Source organism: Thunnus albacares, chromosome 18, assembly GCF_914725855.1.
Source record: "Thunnus albacares chromosome 18, fThuAlb1.1, whole genome shotgun sequence".
NCBI classification, from domain to species: domain Eukaryota; kingdom Metazoa; phylum Chordata; class Actinopteri; order Scombriformes; family Scombridae; genus Thunnus; species Thunnus albacares.
The window spans coordinates 27,972,305-27,995,819 of NC_058123.1; the positions used below are offsets into that span (position 1 = coordinate 27,972,305).

The 23,515-nt window shown below is 39.5% G+C and overlaps 2 protein-coding genes across 6 annotated transcripts; both read right to left on the reverse strand.

Moving 5' to 3' along the window:
- Positions 1-331: 331 nt before the first annotated feature.
- On the reverse strand, positions 332-10,289 carry thnsl2 (threonine synthase-like 2). Of its 4 annotated transcripts, none has more exons than XM_044334383.1 (9): positions 10,236-10,289; positions 7,594-7,825; positions 6,915-7,109; positions 4,492-4,644; positions 4,133-4,372; positions 2,051-2,199; positions 1,719-1,844; positions 1,454-1,608; positions 332-894 (listed from the first exon to the last, which is right to left on the reverse strand). In XM_044334383.1, exons 2-9 carry the CDS (start codon positions 7,814-7,816, stop codon positions 669-671), a joined length of 1,467 nt encoding a protein of 488 aa, XP_044190318.1. In that variant the 5' UTR covers positions 7,817-7,825; positions 10,236-10,289; the 3' UTR covers positions 332-668. The 4 variants fall into 4 exon arrangements, with proteins under 4 accessions (XP_044190318.1, XP_044190321.1, XP_044190320.1 ...); XM_044334386.1 differs by lacking the exon at positions 10,236-10,289 and adding an exon at positions 10,030-10,196; XM_044334385.1 differs by lacking the exon at positions 10,236-10,289 and adding an exon at positions 9,067-10,002.
- Positions 10,290-11,322: 1,033 nt separating this feature from the next.
- On the reverse strand, positions 11,323-23,463 carry tbc1d13 (TBC1 domain family, member 13). 2 transcript variants are annotated; one of them, XM_044333978.1, is made up of 13 exons: positions 23,053-23,463; positions 21,237-21,310; positions 21,111-21,151; positions 19,699-19,760; positions 18,855-18,954; positions 17,746-17,828; positions 17,378-17,537; positions 16,846-17,056; positions 16,455-16,618; positions 15,647-15,807; positions 15,491-15,548; positions 15,303-15,410; positions 11,323-15,151 (listed from the first exon to the last, which is right to left on the reverse strand). In XM_044333978.1, the coding sequence occupies exons 1-12, from the start codon at positions 23,073-23,075 to the stop codon at positions 15,345-15,347; spliced, it is 1,203 nt and encodes a 400-aa protein (XP_044189913.1). In that variant the 5' UTR covers positions 23,076-23,463; the 3' UTR covers positions 11,323-15,151; positions 15,303-15,344. The 2 variants fall into 2 exon arrangements, with proteins under 2 accessions (XP_044189913.1, XP_044189912.1); XM_044333977.1 differs by having other exon boundaries at positions 11,323-15,410; positions 23,053-23,462.
- Positions 23,464-23,515: the final 52 nt, after the last annotated feature.

Consider the following 23,515-nt stretch of genomic DNA (forward strand, 5'->3'; position numbering starts at 1 on the left):
CAGAGGCTTCAATGAGCACCAGAGGTCTCTGTACAATTTAGAATGAACCAAAATGAACACCTTCATAATTTCAATTACCTTCAAAATTTCTAGAAATGGTACTTTGTATGCATGTGTTTTATGGATATGGTTGGAATGACAACTAACTTGAACTGAACTATGGCCATCAGCTGACTTTTATGATAAGCTAGAGAAATACTAACTTTTAAAAGTGTACTTGGTGTGTTCTGCTTGCCTTTAGTGTATTTCTGAAGAGTAAATGTAAAACAGTTATAGACACTTCATTTATAAAATAGTAGGCGCTATAGTAAGTTTGTGCTGAGACAATTACACTTTTTAAAAATTTGTCTTTTTATTGTTTTTGAGACAAATGGACTCACAGAAATGGCTTAATTTTATTCTTTAGCATACATTTTTTTTGCATTTGTGTTAAAGTTGTGGAAGAAGATTGAACATTGTGAATAGTCAATTGGTTTGTGGTGAATGACATTAATGTAGAAATACAAAGTAAAGTTGTCTGACACTACAAACCAAAGTCCATCAAAGACAAACAGCCTTTCCCATCGACATCATTTACTAAAGCTAGATAAGGAAGTGCATAGATCAAGGACAATCTGCCAGAGTCACCTGACCATAACTCTATTTTCCAGTTTGATACAAACTTAAAATCAGTTGTAATAAGTCACTCCGTTTTTCCTGGCTGAGCTCACAGACTGGATTTTCTCTCTCAGTCTGTCCTCCCAATCTTTGCACCAGTTCAGGCTCCGTTCCAGGTTCTGATAACGTGTTGCCAACTTATCCAACACCCGCACTGCCTCTGGTAGGTGAAAGGTCAAACCGGCCCTCTGCACTGCTGCCTGAAACTTGGCTGGAGATGCCGTGGCAATATAACACCTGCAATAAGAGAGTTAGAAGTCCCATGAGACCTTTGCACAGCGGCAACGTAACGTGACTTAGCCGGCTTCCGAAAAGTTGGCCAATCAGAACAGAGTCGGGAGGGGGGCCTTTAAGAGACAGGAGCTAAAACCGCCTGTTAAAGACAGAGGCTGAAGTGAAGGGCTGAATAAAGGGCCGGTATGAGATAAATAAGGAGTTTTTTGAACTGTGAATCATGCAAAACTACTCTAGTAGAGTCCCAGAATAAAAATACAGAGCTGAAAATGAGCATAGCCCCTGTTTAAGAATATTATCATAAGTAAAAGAAATGATGTCCAAAACTACAATAATAAGACAAAGTAAAATAAAGTACCCTTTTCCAGAGTCTGAAGAAAGAAACAGACAGCTTTGTGCAATTTTGGGCATCAAACTCTGCTGTGTGCACTGGCTTTGTGTAAATAAGCAAAAAAGCTTGGCTTTTGCTGCTAAAAGTGATAACCAGAGCAACTCTGGCTTTTTCGTGTTTTGCGATGCCTTGTGTATATGTCAATACATAGATGAATACAGTGTGTTTGACCTGTTAAGTCCAGGGCTGTGAGGACAGTTGTAGTGGTGCCATACAGCCACAGCTGTGTGAGGACACAGCACATACTGGTTGTCCTCCCAGCATCTCCTCATGGTCTCCAGGATCCCTTCATCAGTCACTGTTCCAGTAGACAAAGACTGTGACAACTATAAGAACAACAGAGGGACAAGATCATTTAAGTATCTCTGTGTCTAAACAGACTAAAGAATAAGCAGGCCTGGATGTATAGGTGCAGTAAAACTTGAATGATCGGTACCAGTTTGCGGTGATATTCAGGCAGAGAGTGTCTATGTGAATTCTGAAACTCTTCCATCATGTTCTTCACTAAAGCACCATCTTTTCCCAGCAGCAGCCAGAACACTCGCTCCATGTTGTAAGGGTCCTGCAGGCCAAACATCAAGCAGTGTGACACACACAAGAAATCTGAACTAAAACTTTGTCACATTGGTATAAAAATTCTTTGTCATTCACAGTCATTTCAAGCTATGTGTGGATGTCATGATCTTATAAAAGTGATCTTCAGGATGACATCTCTAACGGTCTCACTGACACGAGTAGCTGTCACTGTGGAATGTGTATCTACAGTACCTGGATGTCTATGGCAGGGGCCAGTGTTTGTTTGATATTAGCTGCCATGGAAAAGTCTCCAGTGGTGACGGTCCTATGCACTATGTCATTAGCATTCACCATGGCCACCAGCTTCAGGGGCAATCCCATCTGTGTTACAATGTAACCACCTGAGACACACACAGACAGAGGCAGAACAAAAGAAGAAGAAGTTGAGTAGTCGATTTCTCCATTTAAATCATTTGCAGAGCCTGACTGATACATTGGCTGGGCAGATTTAAGCTCGTCACAGATACATCAATATGTAACAAGAATAAAATGTTATAAAAATGTACATTTGATTTTTGGATTATTCGATTACGAATAACGTTGATATTGGTATTGGTCTCAAAAACCCTACTTTGGTAGTGCTCTAATACTAAATCCTTCTTCAGCTAAAAGTTAGTAGTTCCATTTCCTGTCAACTATTGAAGCTATTGAGCGGAGTTTCAGGAGCAGGACCAAACCTCAACCACCCCACTTCCGGCATTCCTATAAATACCACCTAACCCTCTCCTCTTCTTCCGCTCTCGTATTCTGCGCTTCACGTACATGTGGTCTCAGTCTCAATTCTCAGAAATAAGATCCAGCTACCATCAGATATCAGCTGTTTTGTCTCAGATTTCTTGACGGACAAAACCGCACTCCTCACCTAATCGCATGATTACATTATAAAAAAAACTCGGACAAACGTCGGAATTTCGATTCAAAAGTCAACTCACCATGGATCACGAACTGCGGATCAACACGTCCGATTCGGATGAAGATTCGTTTGAAACCAGCTCTCCTCCAGCCATGACACAGCAGTCAGACCAAAGCCGAGCGTCCCAACGGAGCCGCTGCACTCAGCGGTGCACATACCGGCCTTGTGGGCACCTTCACTCATGCTCCCCTAATGTGACTCACCGCTTCCCAGCAGATCCCAAAAACCATGGACGCAACAGTTATAGCCTCTTACTAATACAACTAATCTAATGTCACTTTGGTAATGCCTACCGTCGCTTGCACAGAGTTGCAAATTACTAATTAATCCAATGTAACTTCATTAAATTCTATCGTTATGTGCTCCAGATTGCAAGTTAATAATGCAACTAATAAAACATCATTTCAATAATGTCTGTCTTCACACACACCGGGTCGCAAGTTACTAATCCAACTATAACGTCACTCTAGTAACATTCATAATTACTGGCACCAGCAAACCAGCTACTCATTTACGTCACCTCAGTGAGATCTATCATTATGTGCATCAGGTTGCAAGTTGCTAATACAACTAATCTAACGTTGCTTCGGTAACGTCTGCCGTTACATGCACCGGGTTGCAAGTTAGTAATAGAACTAATCTAACATCACTTTTGTAACTTCCATCGTTATGCGCACTTGGTTGCCAGTTACTAATAAAACTAATCTAAAGTCACTTCGGTAACGTCTGCCGTTATAAGCACCGGGTTGTAAGTTTATCAACACCAGCCTACATCATCCGGGACCCTGCTGTCCACTTCCAGTAACCGCAGCAGCCAACTCAAGTCAAGCAACCAGAAGAACTATGCACATCAGTTGTTTTCCTTAATAAATCATCCAAACGCACTTTGTTGATGGTGTGGTCCTTGCTAGTGAAACTAGATTTTTTGAACGTTGGCTTTAGTAACTTATGTAACTTGTGTGAGGGGCGTTTGTCCTTATTTGATAGAATAAATGATCAATTGCAAAAAGGATTGCTACATTAATCAACGCTGGTGATAAAAATGATAGAAATATTATAATAATAAAATAAATAAAAATGAGAACTTGAGTTTTTTTTCCTGAAGGCCACAGATAAAGAAATGCTGCCTAATGCAGGGATTTATTGTACTTAAAGGAATACACCACCCAAAATCTTTCTTTTGAGCACCAAAGTGGCTCTGAAAAGTTTGTACCTTGCTCTTTTAGAGGATGTGGTCAGCTTGCATTCAACTGAGTCATGGCAAAAAGAAGTACCAAAACATCCACAGAAACCGCTCAAAAGATAGATTTTTGGGGCAGTAATCCTTTAATCCAATCCCTTACCAGCAGCATTCAGCCTACCTGCGATGTTGCCTGCCCCTCCAGTGGGCACCACCACCTCCAGCTCAGGCAGGGCTGTGTCAGCCTCGACCTGCTCCATACCACTGAGCTGCAAGTAAGCATAGATGAAGTGGGCGAGCTGGATCATGACTCTAGACCAGTTGACTGAGTTGAGGCTCATGAGGCTGTGAGACTGAACCAGCTCCTGGTCGGCAAACAGACGGCGCAGAGGCTGGTCGATGTCATCTGAACAGCCGTCCGCTGAGGACACAGGTCAGTAGAAACACATCATATTTGATGGTGAATCATTGTTTCAAGAGAAAAATGGTGGCTTTTTGGTTAAAGAACAGCAACTAGTCCTTTAGCTTCTTAAAGTTTACCTGCAAACACATGGACATTATCCTCCAGGCAGGTGATCATTTGTTTCTCTTGGACTGGTGTGATGCGTCCTCGGGGGTAAACTACCACCACATCCAACCCAGAGAGACCTTTTGCGCTCTGGATGGCTGAGCCGCCAGTGTCTCCTGATGTACCTGGAGAGGAAAGCCATGAGTGGACTGGTTCAGATTCAGAACATTTATCCGTGTATAGTCTTGTGGCTTAAAGGAAGGTCTGGTGCTTCAGGACATTTGATCACCAAACTCAGGGGAGCGTGAATGGGTTAATCACAGTGATAAGGTGTGTACAGGTTCCTTGTCTTCAGACTATTATATATAAATCTCCTCTGGCTGAAATAGTACTTTGTCATGTTTGTTTTCACATCCCTTCTTCCTGCCACTACCCTATTAGTCCATAGTTGATTCTATTCATTATTTCATCTTTATATACAGTATATATCTCTATATGCACTTTTGTTATGGTTTGCGCTGTCTGGTAGGGTGTTAAACTGTATTTCAGTGTACTGATACTGACAATCTTCTATTGTTTTAACCTATGGTGCGTATACCATTTGTCATTTCTTTTTATGAGTCTAATACAGAGATGATGTGCATACTCATGAAACTATTTTATGCTTAAGGGCAGGGTCTGTCTCACAGCAGCAGCTAAATCATTAAAATGACTCCCACCTTGTGACACGAATCATGAACGGCAGCAAGCTGAAAATTCAGATTGTTGACTGAACAAATAAATTATTTTTGTGCTCAACAATCCTAAGTACCACACAGTTCTATTATGTGGTTTACAGCATCTGCTCTTTGTGACTTTTAAAGGGGACATATTATGCTTTCTGTGATTTTTCTGTTATTTATATACTGTTATGATGTTGAATGTTAAACATGGTCAGTGGTCCAAAACAGGAAGTGAATGTGAGTATGTAAAAATGTCCCCTGCAAGTCAAAAGCCAGGGCCCTGAACGCTTCTTTTGGAATGTTACCTCTACTTCCTCCTCATGATGACATCAGACTGTTCACGCATGCCCACCAATGGCCATCAATTTGTGGCCTTTGGCTTGAACATGTACAGTTCACATGCATTTGAGAAGTTTCCATTTAATAATAATCCAATAAAGAACGAGGAAAAGAAGTTAAATCCTGCAGCTATTGTTTGTTCACTTAGGCTCCGGAGCTGGTCCAATCAGAACAGAGCTCTTTGGAAGGGGGGCCTTAAAGAGACAGGAGCTAAAACAGCCTGTTTCAGACAGAGGCTGAACGGAGGGGCTGCATAAAGGGCCAATATAAGATAAATAAGGAGTTATTTGAACTTTAAATCATGCAAACATATTCCAGTAGAGCCCCAGAATAAAAATACAGACCTAGACATGTGCAGAATATGTCCCCTTTAATATACAGTACAGCTTGCAGTTAAATACACTTTAAAGTTACTTTAAATTGTATTCAGCATTGTGACATGATAGTCTTGATGGTGTGAACCTGCACTCACTCTTGAGTACTGTTTTGGTAAACGTGTCAAAATTTCAGAGTGTTCACAGAAGCACTCTAAAAACACTCTTAACTTCTGATGTGTCCCTGTTTTTTTGGCCATACAGTGAATCTTTGTTTATACACTGCCTGACACTGTTAAAGATTTTTCCGTCAAAAAACGGTAAAGAACTGACAGCAGGGTTGCCATTAATTTACTGTAAAATTAATGCTGTCTTGCTGTTGCTGAAATTAACAGTTTGTTACAGTTTTTATAAATACAGTATAAAACTTATTTTTCTACTTTTACGGTAAAATACTTCCAAAAGGATTGCAGTTTATTACGGTTAATTTGCGTTTTTTTCACAAAAGGAAAAATTACAGATTTTTACTGTAAACTGCAAAATGCACAACATACTACTCGACACACTATATTGTCTAACTGACTACTAGCAGTGCATCTTCAAAGACAATTTACATCCCAGTAACACAGTGACTTTGTTTTTATTCACCTGTCTTGTGTGTGTGTGTGTGTGTGTGTGTGTGTGTGTGTGTGTGTGTGTGTGTGTGTGTGTGTGTGTGTGTGTGTGTTTTCAGCAGTTTTCCTAGCCAGCAGCACATGATGAGGTAAATGATTCTCTGCAGGTAACAGTGAGGATGTTTGAACTTATGTCTTTTATCTGTGTTGTTACACTGGCTGTGAGGCCTGAACTTACACCCCACTATCATAAACATCAGAGCTGAATAGACCAAAGAGAGCTGAGGTAACACCTCTGAATGAACAAACACTGACAAGTAATTTGTAGGAATTGTCATGTGTTTATTCTGCTGTATCACTCACTGTAAATTGATTTGTAAATTTTATACTCAACCAAATGCAAAAAACGTTGCAAAAACCTTTTCCTTAGTTTTATCACATTGCTTTACGGGTGTTGTTTTCTTACCTACAAGAACAGTAGCCCTGTGCTTCTCCTTCTGCAGGAAGTAGTCGAGGAAGTGCACAGTGCAGGTCATAGCCAGGTCCTTAAAGGCCAAGGTGTCTCCATGGAAGAGCTCCAGGATTGACAGACCGTCCTTCAACCGGGCGATGCTGACCACCTCAGGCACTGAGAATCCAGACAGGGCTGTACCCACCAGGGCTGGGACAGGGACATGAGAGAGAAGAGATCACCTTCTTGGTGTATTGGAATAGTGTACAATGCCTCTTTAGTCAGTTTAATCATTCATACTTTCAATTTTTGAAGACCAGTTTTGAATGCATATAGTTCTTTCCAGGCAGCATTTATTTCCATGTAATGGCTTGAAATGGTAGAAAAAATACATTGATACTTCTAAAATACAGCAAGTGTAGTTTACAAATTGCTAGCTGTGATGCGAACAAATATGTGTAGCCCATATGTGATGTGTAGTTAATGAGCTAAAACATGCTAAACCACTGGTATGGCCCCTAAAGGTTTAAATTCAGTAGAGAGCAAGTGTAAATCATGGCTATTTGAGGTCACATGATGCATCTTACACAAAAAAAAAAAATGCAATAACAAAGCCAGACATATGATTTCTCTTTATAAATCATTAATCAAATCATATAAATTTACAATGATAGGGAATATTTCCCCGGCTCACCCTCCAGGTCCTCTCTGGGGATCAGATGAGAGGGGATGAACAGCGAGGCGACCTCAACCACCACTTTGGTGTATGGAAGCCCCCTCCAGCCCCTCAGAGTCTCAGTGCTCAGCGCAGGGACGCTCTCCGGCATGAACATCCCCCCATCCGGAGCGTAACCTGAAAACAGCACATCCCTGAAGTTCCATCCATGGACCCCACCCCGAGTACTACAGTACTTCATCGCACAAACCTGTGAACACAAGAGTCACAGACAAAAGAGTCACACACAGACATGCTACATTTAATGATGACACATCCAACTAGTAACATGCTATTAGCTGTCCTCAATTTGACAAATCCCTCCTAGAATATGTACAAATTGGACAACAGTTTCATGTGGGTTTCTGCAGCATTCACCAAGTTAAATTAAGATTTTTTTAAGAGCACATACAGTAGAATGAAATTTAATACCTGTTTTAGGATTGTAGTAGAATTAACCTTGGAGACAAAACACAAGAACGAGGTCTTTATTCGAATCAAGAGACATTAAAGACCTGAGTTAATCTGCGCAGAGCAACTGAACTAGACAAACAAATCCAGTAATACTTGTACACATCACCAGTTTTTATTCAATCACCTCATTGGTTCTTAACAAAGCTTACAACAACACCCTAGATTTTAATAGGCTAGCAATCAAAAAAAACAACAGTGTCTGAAATCTGCTCATGTGTCTCTGTGTCTCGTCTAACTAAATATTGAGAGAGACAGAATGTCCTGTACTTTCCACTAAACACACAAGAAAAATAACGCACAAATCATTATACCCTGCGGAATATGAAAAAAACACTCCCCGCACAATCATACTCCCAATACCCACAGCAATGCTTTATCATACACATAATTAAAACAATATTGCATATATGTATTTAGCTTTCACATTTGCTATATGACCCCTTAACACATCATTTTAAAATCATTACATCACGCATGAATTTTCCACCACAGGATCATACTGGATTAAGTATGAAAGTATGATGGAAAACCAGCAGGGATGATCTGGTACTTCTCAGCAGTATATAACAACATTTCCTAATCATATAATGGGTTAGATTAATGGCAGCGAAAAGATGGATGTAAGTAGTTCTGTCATTTTCCACACAGCCATGTACAACTGATCGATCACTGCAGAGAAAGCATGTGTCAGACTGTGACAGAAACATACTGACGCAGAGCTCCCTCATTCAGCTGTCAGAAAGCTGAGCAGCATTTACTTTCAAGCATGTAGTAACATTTACTAGGTCTCTACTATAGCAGTTATGCTGTATTGTTTTGTACTGTGTATACTGTATCTAATCAGATGATAGTGACAGTAACAGGAAATGCACGGCCAACATTGTTAAAATGTCACTTTACTATCACGCCTGCACAGTCAGCACACTGCATTTACTACTCTCTGTCTATTATACTACCTGATGCATGCACAATACTCACCACTCTGTAGCAGAAGAGACTTAAACAGAACTCTTTTCCCTTCAAACTCTTTCAACAGACACATGTATAGATATGACTTGGCCCCTTCACTACAAGGCATAGATCTACTGACAAGCTGTTGACCATCCCAAGGACGAAAAAAGTTGAACTTGGACATTGGAACAAGTTGCCTAAGGAGCTACTTACTCACTAGAAAGTAGCCTAACTGGCTCACCCTAGATATTGTATCCATAATTTCCTTATTTTCTCCCACATCAGTTTTTGTTTTCAATTAATTATCATGTCTGTGTTCTGACACTGGTAGTTTACCCACACAAGCAGATTTACTACATTGTAGTTTATTTATTGACTACTTAAAGACCAACAAAATAGAAACATATGAAATAAAACCCATGTTATCCACCAGAATTTCATTCCTGGCAGGGTGGAGAGGGCTTTGAATTAGCATTTACACCTTCATGCTAGGAATAAAACAGTAATGCTTTAGTCTGGAACTTCTTAGGAAGTTGTTAGAGGGGAAGTAGAGACACAGTTCTGAGTATTATTTTAGTTTAGGTAGTTATGTTGACTTTATAAGCAGTTGAATTTCAAAGGAATTTTGAAACCTTTAGGATAAAACTTGCAGAAGTGAATGGACTTTCTCTTGGTAGGTGGGGAGTTAGGAGAACTTTTAACTCATGATATTAACTAGTGTTTCTAAAATCTTAGTTATAGCCCTGCTCCTACAACACTATGGTTCTCCTAATTCCACCAATGTGTTTGTTAACATTATCAGTCATTCTTCTGTGCCACCAATTTCTTATTAAATCACTGACACACAATGTCCTCCAATTAAATCCACCCAGTGTTGGAGAAGGATAACGGTCCAGCCAGTGCATCTTGTTCTGTTCAGCACTTTCGACGAGAAATAATATAACTTAACTGAAGTCTGACAGTTGAGCCGAAGCTGCCCCATTGACATACCCGTATAGCTAGCTGCAGCCACTGCAATATGTGCTAGTTTGTTTGCATGGATTTTAATGTGCTCACACACAATTTAGAATATAGTCAGCCTCTTCTATGAATTGTTACATCTGCGAAAGGGCGGAATGAGCTTATATACGTGGTCATACATATGTACACAGACCGCCATAACGTTTTTTATCGAGTGTCTATATGAAGCTGCTTACCTCAGACGCTCACTGTCACGCTGCACTATCACGTCTTCCCATTGGCTCAATGTGCTGTGGGCGGGACTTGAGTTGCGTTCATCACAACAAAGTAAAACATCGTTTCATGCAGTGGTGGAAAGTAACTAAGTACATTTAGCCAAGTACTATACTTGAGTATCATTTTGAGGTACTCGTACTTTACTTGAGTATTTCCATTTGATGCTACTTTATACTTCCACTCATTTACATTTCAGAGGTAAATATTGTACTTTCTACTCCACTACATTTATTTAACAGCTTTAGTTACTTTTAAGATGAAGATTAATTAAAGAGGGATCCATTATATTCAAGTGCCACATTAAGCCATGTCAGTACCTCAGCACAGACAACAACAGGGTCTAGTAACTAGTGACAAAATGCTGCAGCAACTATTTATGTTATTAGTGACAGCTGTGGTTTTCCTGTAATGGTAAGTCAAAATATCTGCTGTGAAAAATTTCTATATTTAATCAGGTAACCGATTCTGAGTGGTCACACAATACAGTGTAACACAGGCCCAAGAATGAAATCTCTCACCCCCTCCTCATTTGGGAAATATTTTGACTTGCCATACAAGTGCAACTAATAACATGAATTAAAAATGGCTCCATCACATTCAAGCATCCTATTAAGCCATGCCACTACGTCTGGTAAACCTGAATGGAATGCAGCCATTATTAATGTTATTAATTACACCTGTTCCTGTCTGTGATGGTAAGTCAAAATGCTGTGAAAAATGTCTGTATTGCTGAGTGGTCACAAAATAGTCTAATAGGTCTAATAGACAGTGCATTTAGGTTTCCCAGTAAGTCACCCCAGTTAGCTAGCATGCACAATAGCAGGACCTGGCACTAGCACACCTAAATTGAATGCAGCCAGTATGACTGTTGTTACTTACACCTGTTTATAACAAGTCAAAACATCCAGCAGAGAGACAGTTCAATTACTGGAGTTCTCTAACCAAGTGGACCATATGTGGAAATCAGATTAAACTCATGTCTTGTCTGCAATGAGGACATAATGTCTGTATCATAATATCCAAAGTATGCACCGTGCAACACTGCAGTCACATTTATACACACTTTAATTCAGATAATCTTAGAACGTTATATTTCATGAGGCATTTGTACAAATATCAATTAAAACAACAAAGATATTTCTGTTTGGGTTATTGCTGGTTTGCAGTAATTATTAGCTTATTCACATCACTTAACAACAAAAGACGTTTGATTTATACCATCATTCATTTTAATGCACATCTGCAAACATGTAAAAACATATATACAAGTTTTAACACTGGAGACATTACAAAAATGTGCTTACAAAAATTGGAACCATGCAAATAACTGACATAAGACATAAAGAGTATAATGAACATCATCCCTCCCCCCATCACACACACACACATACACACACACACACACACAACCATCAGGATATAAATAAATACACATTATAATGTGTGGGTGCCATCGATTAGTAACAGTCCCTCAAAAAATATTCATCCCAAACTTCTGCACATGATAAAAACACTTTCAAATGCAAAACGTCTTTTTGTTTTGGTCTTAGAATACTTGCTCTATCACGCTCTCTCAAACTGAACAGAATACTGTGGACATTTGTGGTGGATATAGATGTCTAAACATAATATCTTATTCATTGTAATAAGGGCTATTTAGCTGCTTATTTTTATAATCATATTCAAGTGAGGTGCTGTCACTCCTGGATTGAATATTTACATGACTGAAACATTAATTGCTGATCCATCATTTAACTCAGTTTTCATCTAAGCCTCTTGAATGACATATAGTTAGTGTTATATAACATGGATTGGTGTACAAGATTGAATTTTCATATTTATTTAAATTAATAAAAGCGGTCATTACAATAAAGCAGCTGTTTCCCGGATGTTGTTAAATGCTTTGGGATTTACTGATTTTAGCAACAAAAAACTATTTAAAAATCTGAGAAAATGACTCAAAAGGCAATAGAGAATGACAGCAATCCTGATTTGTTGTTATGAGATGTTGAGCAATTTTTTACTTGACAATTTTAAAGAATATCCTTTTCAGGTACGATAACAGAGCACTTCTGACATAACCCCCCCCCCACAAATAAATGTGTTCTTTGAGCAGCTTGTTAACACATTTTTAAAAGCACTGTATTACATACTGTATGTTAAAAGTAAACAGAGCTTCCACACACACAACCCTCAAAAATATTAAAGACTACATTTCAATAGTGTGTTTTGACTATGATGCTCAAGTAAAATTTGATCTTAAAAGGTTAGATAGCAGAAAAAAAAAGAGACAGGGGGAATCCCATCCCACTTCTAAGGAGTGTTTATGAAAATGATATAAATTATATATTACAGAAATACTTCAGTTACCCTGAAATGGTGTCTGTTACCATTTCAGGCATGTAGGTGATGAGATGAGACAGAATGAATAACCTCTTCAGCAAGAATTCCTGCTTGTCCTCCTGTTTATATTAATATGAGATCTCTTCATTAAATATCTACATAGAATACCATTATATTGGTATGCATTCAATGATTCAATAAGTGTTTTTAGCTTTTTAACAGGTTTCTGAGATTACTTCATTTCAGTTTCCCCACCAATTAACCTTGTCAACACTAAACAAGCTTGTGACTGGATATTACGGCAGTGCTAGATTTAACTTTGCAGATACACATTTACATTCAAATTATAAACTACACTTAATCAAGCCATGTCTGCCACACACTGAAGATAACAGAAGAGAAAATAACAAAGAGATGGGAATCAACACTTTATGTCAAGTTGTGCTGGTAATTCACACTGAAAATTATCAGGCTTAACCAAAGGTTAGTCTGCACAATTAGCTCTGGGTTAGCTTAGCTATCATCTCCATGTTAGCAAGTGTTTTACTTCATCTAAAGCAAACGAGAACAGGCCTGTTTCCAATGTCAAAAAGGATGAGTCTAGAACAACGACACCGTGTTGTTCAGTCATGCTACTTTAACTTGCTCGTCACTCAATTTTACACTTTTGCTGTGTAAGCTCACAGAGAGGATGACGAGTGAGGAGAGGGAGAGGCTAATGTTAATGCTAATCAAGTTATGAAGCTTTTTCAACACTGAATGTTACCACTTACTTCCTTTTCATTTCTACTCCAGTAACTGCTACTTGGTAAATAGAGTAAGAAATAATGCAGTTGGCTGTTAGGATAGCTAAACCCAAGAGCCTCAAATTAAGACTTAGTATTTTACTGTGCATTTTACTGAGGCAAGCACACTAGAATATCCAACATCATGCTAGCTGTTTGTAGCTGACATTATGCTAATTAACTGTTTGTAGCTAGCATAACAGCAAATGAGTATTAATTATGAACACTGATGAGGCTGCTGTGTCAGGGTTGTGCAGTTATCTGAACATAATTTAAACCCTCTAGCCAATAAGATTCTGCAATTCACAACCAAATTTGATCACATACACATCTAATTGATAACACATATTTCGACACTTACAGTATGTCATTAACGTACCGATGTGAGTTGCGTTGACACAACGCAAGAATACAGTTGGTGAGTTTGAGGTGTTAAGTATTTAATAACGCACAACACGCTGTACAGTTATCAGAAAATAACCTTCAATGTGGCAGCTAAGGGTTTAGCCTCTATTTGGTGTGTTGTAAGTTGATAGTAGCACAGGGTGAAGAGCATTACTTGGCTTAGGCCAGTTCCATTTTACTCAGTACCTCCTTTTAAATGGAAATTCAAAATGTTACTTTGCTCCTCCAACAAATAAAAGAAGCAAAAGTTAATCTAAGGTTGTTTGGAACTGACCACAATATGTCCATAGCACAGAGCATCAAAAACTGTTGGCATTGAATGTCTGATCTGAATTGTAATCTGTTTAAGTTATTCTCTGGTCAGATAGTTTACAATTCAAATCAACATTCTGTCAATTTTAGACTATTTCCTTTAGGCAAAGTTGTTTGTCAGCTGCTTGTGTCTAAACATCATCTTACATGTTTTGTAGGAAAACCAGTTTTTATTAAATAATCTTAAGTATCAAAAAAATGCATAATTTGATATCGGTACCAAAACTCATTCAAACTGCCTTCCAACTATGAGTATTGGCCATGGCATGAATTATTGTCAGTAAATTGCTATAGAGATACATGTAAACCCAGGTTAGAGAAAAAGCTCAGCAAATAATATTCAGTGTGAAAAGCACAACAGCTTCCTCTGACGTTTTTGCCCTTCTTTCAATAGTATTTTGTTTGGTCAAAGTACTATTATTTCACAAGGACATTAATCTAAATTAATCATGGGACAAAAGGCACAATACTCAAGAAATAATGCTTTTAAGATGGTTACTGATATAATATTCAATAGGCCAGTCCCATCCCTTCATATTTATCTTATCCAGACAGAAAATTGACCCATGAATACTGTCTCCTGTTTCACATCATTATTAAACAGATAAGGCATACATGTTCCATACATTAAAAAACGTTCAACTTCTAAAAATTAAAATAAAAAACCCTTAAAAGAACAAACATGCACTATTGCTCAACCCAACTGAACATTTTCTGAATCTGACTACATACGTGGTCGCTGAGGGATATTTGTTAAATTCTTGGCTCCATATTTGAACATTTCCGGTATGTTTTCATGGCAAACTAAGATCGGTAGTGTAGGATTAATGTGGCTCCCTCTCCCTTAGATGTTTATCATTATTATCTGAGCACAATGAGTCTCCATGGGAGAGATGGCAGTGAGGGGAGGACGACCACGTACCAAGGTAGCCTTTTCCCATAAAGCATTGAGAGAAGCAAGTGGCATCTCCTCCTCACTTGGAGGAAGCAATAGTTTCGGCATGTCCTCCAGGTTTCCAGACCAGTCCCCACTGACCAAACATCAGACATCGAGTTAAAAAGCAGTATGTTGGGTTTTCCCCAACACAACTGTTCAAGCTCTTCATTGATCAAGTCCTTCCACCATACATGTTTGACATGACAATGTTTTTTTTTTTTTTAAATGTTTGAGCTCCCACCTACCACAATCTGAGCAGAGGGGGCAGGAGGAAAAGAGCGAACAGGTTAGGAGTTATCCTGCAGCTCTTTGGCCTTGGTCAAGATGGTGTGGACATCTGAGATGGGGTAATCCTGAAAGGAACAACAGGAAGAAAAATCAACTGTATGTTAAAATACTTGCGGTCTTCATGTTTCACTGTAAAGGTCCTTACCTGCAATAATCTCATATTGACTGTGAAGTCTCCTGCCAGTAGGTTATCTCGGATAAGTCTGTGAACAGAGGAAGTCAACAGAAAGCATGATTGACATGATGAGACAGAAGTATCTGTATTGCAGGAACAAAAAGGAGTTCAATCTGAACAGCTCACATGAGCATGGCGCAGCAGACCAGGATGAGGAAGTGGAAGCGGTCCTGGTCAGAAAACAGGGTGTCCCAGATGCGGATGACGTCTGGCAGGAGGAACTCCTGAGACAACAACAGGGTCAGCCAGCGGAATGTGAAATACTGGGGTTTGATGTTCTGCTCTTCCTGTGTGGAAAGGACAAAAAAAGGACATAGCAATATTAATGCCAAAACACACATGGGGACTTCAAATATAGATTTTTTTCTTGGTCTAAGGACAATAAAGGTTACTGTTCTCTAGTGGCCAGAACATTTTACCGTTATATGGAGAACTGTAGTTAAGTAAATGACCTTGACCTTGGAGTAGTTTGTGTGACAAAATGGGCTCAAAGGTCTACCAACTACCTTTTTCTGAGCTTTCAACTGCATCTCATGGTCTTTATCAGCAAATAGAATATATGATACTGCAGGCATTTACTTTTCTGATCACTTGATATCCCGTGACTGAAAATACCACACTTAGGTCATCTGACCCAGTTCCATTCACTGATGAAGACCATTAAATGCTTGACAGTTTCATAAGCTACTAAACGGATCTTTGAGTCGACACCAAAGTGGCATCAAAGTGATTTGCAGTAACTGATAAGCTGATAGTAAGACAGTACGAATGTAAAGAGTAAAACAAACTGAGTGGGGAGTCAGGGCCTGAGCTCTCCTGGGAGCAACAAGACCTCAGCAAAAAATAAATGGCGAGTATGCTTCAGCAGCTCCAAACCTCCATATTGGTCTGAAAGAAAGAGAAGGATGAGCCAGACATGGGCGTGGACATTTACCAGTTTGAGATAGAGCTCCAGGTCTTTGTCTTTGAGCATGGAGTAGACACTCTCCATCTTGTAGGTGATGCCGCACTGGGAGTCATCCAGGCTCTTGATGAAGTTGTCTCTATTCTCAGACATCAGGTTGGTGAAACAGAAGAATGTATCTGCTTCGGCGTGCTCTGCACAGTAGAGCAGCACAAACAGCAACATTTAATTTCAGTGTATGAAACTTAAGACGTCTTCAAATGTTCAAATTGTTCTTTTGGTTGCTGTTATTAATACAGATTCAAACTTCGGATTAATGATTTCACATCTTCAGTGTTTGTGTTTTTATATTGGACTACTTAAAGGTTGTAAAATGTAAATGTGGGGGTACAAGTTATTACCCTCAGCTGTGTGGACCTACCTTTCCACTGGCTGTTAGGGTCCGTGGCAAACGTGTAGTAAATCGGCCCAACAATCTCGTTCATGCCCTGTACGTAGGCGATCCCGGGGTTGAGTTTGGCGTAGATGAAGAGGATACGCTCCACCACCTCCCAGTGTGCTTCACTCCCATTGGGCAGCACCTCATATTCATTAGATGGATACAGGTTCAAAGCCTTTCCAGGGGAGCTGACCTGGGAAAACAGATTCAGTTTAGCAGAAAGTGGTTCCATTGTTCTGCGAAACATTAGAAAATGCTGATGATATGCAGCAGCACATACTTTTGACTGGTACTGTTTTTGTTTGCGATGTGATGTCCATTTCATTGCTGTTTTACTAACTTAGTCTGCTGAGAGGGCTTCATCTATTTGTATTCCTCTGCCCTTATAGCCTGCTAGTTGCTCAGTAGCCACCACCAGACATCAATATTATACATCACACATCATGCATTTAAAGTTTTAGTCCTTTGGAGCATTTAATGCTCCCAAACCGTACTGACAATGATAGTCACTTACATTGGTGACTCCACTGCGGTTGCGATTTACAGTTTGTGCTTTCAGGGTGGTTTGTTCCACTCGCCGACGCAGCGTCTCATAATCATTCTGGGGGTCCAAGATAAGTTGGCAAGGGTATTCCGTAGGACGCTGGAAGAACGCCATGTCTGGATACAGCCGCCTGGAAAAACACAAAAACACTCCTGTTATATTTACTTCATGTGTCACTTGCATTACATAAGCTTTTGGCTTAAAAAGGAACTAAAAATGAATCCTTTTGAAAGAATGGAAGAATTGTATTTCTTACATATTCACACACACACACTGACAGGTTGCGCTCCATTTTATAATCACAAATGATCAAAAACAAGCTAAAAGAAGAGTCATACCTTACATCCTTGTCAATCTGTAGTAGTATTTCATTATCTTTGAAGTAGGTATTCCACCTGCTGTCTGGGTTCGGATTTAGAGGCTGAAAGAAATCAAACAACAGACTACTGCTCCGTCATAGAAGACTTGTTACGCCTGTGAGAAAAGAACCAGATGAAGACAAAGAAATCTTCTCTAGAGAGTCAACTCATCAATTACTTATTATAGCTTTATCTTTTTTTTTTTTCTTGACTAGCTGGCATCATAGTGGTAAGGATGACATGATTTTCAAAAGGGTAAGACGCAGGCTACATAACCACAACTGTCTCTCTCTCTCCCTTCATTTCCTGTCGTCTCTCTTCTGTCACTGTGATAAAGGCAAAATCTGCCCAAGAGAATAATTTAAAGACGAAAAAAAAAACCACAAATGTGCACCTCATGGTGGAGCTACAAGAAAATTAAAGAATCACCAAAGTCATCAGGTTTCATCCTCTAGTGACCACGAATGTCTGTACAAAATTTCATCCTAATCCATCCAGTAGTATCTCAGTATCTGAGTCTGGACCAGAGAGGCAGACCAAAAAGCAGAGTGACGTTGCCATCCTTAGATCCATGCCTCCAGCTAAAAAGGTGCTTATGCAACTGAGGAAGAGTAAATGACTTGAGGTATGAATAGTGATTAACCTGTTTGCGAAGCAGTTACACAGACATCCACACAGAAGTTAAACGTTTGCCTATTTGGGACTTAGAACAGTCAACCCCGCCAAGTCATACAAATGCACGTTTAGACTATTACACCTGGCTGGTCTCACATTCTACTCCTCCTCCTCCTCCTCCTCCTCCTCCTCTGTGATGATGGCGTTGAATGTTCGACCGTAGTTCAATCACACGTGCTACAGGACTAATCACCAGAAAACTGACTTCTACACGCTGCCTCTTTCACACACATATATAACAATCATTCTCCTGCTTCTTGCTCTTTGCTTAAACAGAATGACAGCAGCCGATAGGACCGTCACCGAGGTACGCTCTACTTCTCACAGCATGTAGCTTTATTGAATCAGGCCTGGCTGCGGTTAATTACTGATGTAGAAAGAGAACAACAGAACAAAAGGAAACTTGGACTCACGTGGTCCTCCATAGTCACGTCTTCTCTGGAGAGGCCCAGGTTGGCTTTGGCGATACCAGGCTGGATGATCATTTCTTTCAAGAACTGGGAGTACACCTCCCTGTGACAGACACAGACAAAATTGTAGAAGAAGAAATGTATGAGGTTAAAAACTTAAAATATACCTTGAGAGTTTTTTTTGGCATATACTGGATTAAAAATCACTGATCTGTAACATTAACAGTAGTAGTGCCGAGGCTATTAGTTGACAGAAAATGAAAGCACTTTGCTAATCCTGTAATTATTTCAAGCAAATATACAAAACAGTCTCTGGGATTTGAGGGAAATTGCAACAGGCATTTTTCACTATTTTCTGACACTTTATAGACTGAATTAATCAATTAATTAAAAAGAATAATTAACAGATTCATCAATACTGAAATAATCATTAGCTGTGTCCCTAATCAGCAGCAAAAAAACCCATTTATTAACATATTGCCTGTCACAGTCGCCTTTGTGTGGTGCAAACAGAAGCGAGTCCTCCTCTGTCAGGTCTGATATAAACAAGTCATGTAGAGGAAACAATGACAGTGGTGGTTTCTTTCTAGCCGGCGTCACCATGAGAGAACTCCACAATAAACAGCATCGGGCTTGGTGACTCACACCTGAAGTAGGTGGGGGGGGTTTTTTTTGTGCTTTTTTTAGTCAGCTAACAACATTAGCTAATGTCATCTGCTACGCTGATTGATAGCAGCTGATGTTGTGGTTCCCCTGACATACCAAAAAAAAAGATCCTCCGAATAATAATAAAGCAGTGTGGTTTAAGTCTTCAAAAGCTACGACGGCTTTAAGGTGTTCTACTTACCTCTGCTTTTTGAGGAAAGAGTCCCATAATGTCTGGTCCAGAGGTAGGTAATTAAGAAGGATCTGAAAAGAGTCGAGAACGCAGATCAGAACATTTTACAAAGCCATACAGTCAGATGTACAACACTAGAGACTTCTCAATAATTAGATCTATACCACTTCATAGTCCTATGGACATTTTGATGTCAGATTTTATTTACAAACCTAGTTTCTATTATCTACAGGTTTTTGGTGAACATCTTCTATCCTGCCATCATTACCAGCTCATGCAATCTGGTGTCAAGATGTTATTTTTACCTTTAAGAAACTCTCAAAGGGATCTCTTAAGGAGAGAAGTATTCTGTGAAAAGTGTGTGTAGTTTGCTCCTGATGAGGAGTCCGATAAGTGTTAATGAAACGTGTGAATATCATGTTCGAGGTAGCTGTGGCTCAGTTTGATCCCCGACACCTCGTAGGCGCATCTTGAAGTGTGCTTGTGCAAAGACACTGAGGCCTCGAGCCGGGGCAGCTGTTTGCATGGTAGATCCACCATGAGTGTGTGTGTGTGTGTGCTATATAAATGCAGTCCTTTGCTATTTTATATATTATGCTGAATTTGTTGTTGTGTGATCGCTTGTCTTCACGTGTGAGCTCATCAGATGTGATTTCAGCACATATGCAAGAACCAATCATAGGAGCAGATTCAGGTGTGTTAAGGTGATTTAAGAAAACTTTTCATATTGGCCAATTTTTTTACCATTTAGAATTTTCTCTTAGGTACAAACTAAATTCCCCAAGTGCTCCTATCGAACAAGCCAGTTACAGAGGAAAGACAGTTGTGTTACTCAGAATTATTAAGGATTTGTTGTTTTTATTTTATTGCCATCTCTGTTTTGGAACTACAAGCACAGAAAATTCTCACACTCCAACAGCTGTCTCAGGTTCTTTATGCAGGTCAGGTGGACATCTTCTATTACAGCACCAGACAGTGTAAAATCCTCTGTAATGGAATGCGTTCTGTCGTGACACGACGTTGACAACCGTAGTAATGTTTTCACTTTTTTTTTTTTTTTTTTCCCCCAGGTCCCATGACACCACTGCTGCTGACACTGCTACATGTTTTGGTCTGCTGATTTCTTGACAGCAGGACTTGTAGCTCTACAGCGTGTGAAGTTTTTAACCTTGGCTGACATATTTGTGAATGATTCTCGCCCCACAAATTAAGCAGAGGGGTTTTGATTACGTACAGGTTGCATTAATCGGGCTGAAACAAGCGATTTATGATGAGTTCGCTGAATCTGACTTGGAACAACGTTACGAGCAGACCTCACAGAGAAAGTAAAAGATGTGAAAAATACAAAATTGTTCTTGCATGATGCCCGACGTGTCACACATAAAAGGTCAGTGAAACAACACAGAGGCAGGGCGACTTACTTTCCAGCAAAGTGCTCGTATGCCTCCTTCAAACGGGACTCCTGAGTAGAGTAAAGAAAGGACTGTCAATAAAATATCACACCACACTGATGTTAGCGGTGCTAAAAACAGAGGTGTGATAATCACCATTGAAGCACAGCTCCCTCAGTGTCTTCAAGTTTATGTTCTCTTCACTCAGGGCTACTTTGAATTCCTGTATTCTGAAAAAAAAAGAATAAAGACCAAGTTAAAAGCAATTTTCCTACTGAATTACTGCTCGGTGACTGTGACGTCAACTCATTATTGCTAACACATGGTCTAAGAGAAGAGGTGTTTTTATCCGGCATAAAGTCTTAAATCTTAAATTGGAGAATTTTAAAGGGATATTCAGATGTTTTTAGAACATGTAATGTGTGTATAATTACTCTAATCCTACTTAGAATAATTCTGTTAAACATTTGAGAAGCTTTTTATAGATAAAATAACCAGATGTCCGTTTTTTTGGCTGATCCAGACAGGCAACTAAATATCTGGAAAATCCCGTTATTGATTTGCAAATATTGCCCACAGTGACCAAACACAACCAGAGGAAACCTGAGGAAACATTCCTCAGTAAAAAAAAATGGTTTGGAAACATCTATGTGTACTGGCTGATTGATCTGAGTCATATAAGCAGAATATCTTCATATTTCTGGACTCTTTAAGTTAACCACATGTCCTCACTCTCAGTGTTACCTCTAACTTAACATGCCCTCCACTCAGCGCTGTTAGATAATGTGTGCAGCAGGGGGTTTAACCATTTATATACCTATCTAAAAGGTCAATGCATTCCTGTGATCTTCTGCTACAACTATTTTCAACACTGACTGAGGAGGATCATCAACACCTCTTTGACACACAAAACCTGAATATGATAAGTTTCAGAAATATTGCATTTGTTGCAGCACTGTGGTATTGGGTTCCATTTAGATACAGATGTAGCATCTACATCTAGTATTTAAATGTACATTTAAAGTACCATAAGTTCTTCTTTGGGTGCCATTTAATTAACAAGGTAGTCTGTTAAAAGTATTCTTTGTAATGTTTATTGTTTATATCCTGTATTATTAAACTAATACATATTTTTACCACCACATCATCCTATTACACAGTTATGAAGTGCGTCTGCTAAGAACCTGCAGCCTGATTACAGTCATTTTCCAGTTAATGTAACCACCTCATTCTGAACCAGAAGAAAAAGCATTTGTATGAGTGTCAAACCTGAGTTGCGATGGAAAGTTTCATGCGATAGTAAAGCTTACATTTGAGGAAAAACAGTAACACTTTGTAAATAAGATGAGATATGCAAAAGACGTACGATCAAGGAGTGTGAGTTGTTCTTACATGTACCGGCTAGCGGGTTAAAATAACAAATTATAGCGGAGGAAAGGGTAATTACATGGGGGGAAAATGATCAAACAATGCTTATAAACTGAGCACGAACCGTTCTTCCACGGAAACCTGGTCTGACTAACCTGTCATTCGCTAATTTGACTGTTTATTTGGAAATTATTTACATTTGTTTTCTCCTTTGCACTGTCAGAAGCACACAGTCAGCAAACACAGCTCGCTAGATGAGAGCTCATTGTTGAGGAAGTGTGATGTGTCAGCTGATGTGCTAACAGGGAGCTAGCGTTGCTACTTGAAACGATGAAGTTGCTGTATACAGTCAGCTTGCAAAGCGCTTTTTGACCTCAAATGATACGTTTTTAACCTAGCAAACACATATTAGCATGCAAGAGGTGCCAACTCTTGCATGAAACCTAAACTTAGCTTATGCTTGGTTAGCTGAGCTGTTGTTGCTGCTAGCTTAACACTGAAGTTAAAGCCAGTTGTGCGGTTAAGATGCTAACTGCTACAAAACGTTTCTGATGTCCGTGCGTCCCGCATCTGACACAGGAATACATGTTTTCATGTGTCTCACCTGTTTCTGTACGCGGTAGACATGTCTGGGCAAGCGGTGGTGTATTCCTGTAACTGTTTCCAAAGGATTGAATTATTGGCCAGAGGGAAGTCCTGCTGTCACTTCCGTCTTCACAGCAACACTGTAGGCAGACACCACGCCGACCTGCGTGTCAGTGACGGGCTCAATGTGTCCACCCTAAACCTACCAAAACACCCTGCTCCATTCACCGCACTGCCATTCACAAACATTCATTTCAGGTCTCCCTTGTTCAATACGTCTCTGAACACACATTTATATTTATTAAACTTGTCAATACGGGTAGAATTTTTACAAAAATGTACGGTTGTAGATAGACTTATCTACTGCATAGACCGTTATTGTCCATAAAATTGTCAATTTAAATAGTCAGTCACAGCGACTAGGGCCGAGCAGCATCAGTGAATCCTGCTGGTCAATAGAAAGTGACATACTTCCTGACAGC

What these genes read in the sequence shown, in the direction of transcription:
- thnsl2 (XM_044334383.1), bottom strand. Translation starts at nt 7,816, where the DNA reads ATGAAGTACTGTAGTACTCGGGGTGGGGTCCATGGATGGAACTTCAGG. An exon ending in CAGGGCTACTGTTCTTGTAG is followed by an intron (nt 4,645 to 6,914) that starts GTAAGAAAACAA and finishes TTTCCTCTCCAG; the next exon opens with GTACATCAGGAGACACTGGC. An exon ending in CACAGCCCTGGACTTAACAG is followed by an intron (nt 895 to 1,453) that starts GTCAAACACACT and finishes CTCTTATTGCAG; the next exon opens with GTGTTATATTGCCACGGCAT.
- tbc1d13 (XM_044333978.1), bottom strand. Translation starts at nt 23,075, where the DNA reads ATGTCTACCGCGTACAGAAACAG. An exon ending in TACGAGCACTTTGCTGGAAA is followed by an intron (nt 19,761 to 21,110) that starts GTAAGTCGCCCT and finishes GACTCTTTTCAG; the next exon opens with ATCCTTCTTAATTACCTACC. An exon ending in GTCTGCTGCGCCATGCTCAT is followed by an intron (nt 15,549 to 15,646) that starts GTGAGCTGTTCA and finishes CTCTGTTCACAG; the next exon opens with ACTTATCCGAGATAACCTAC.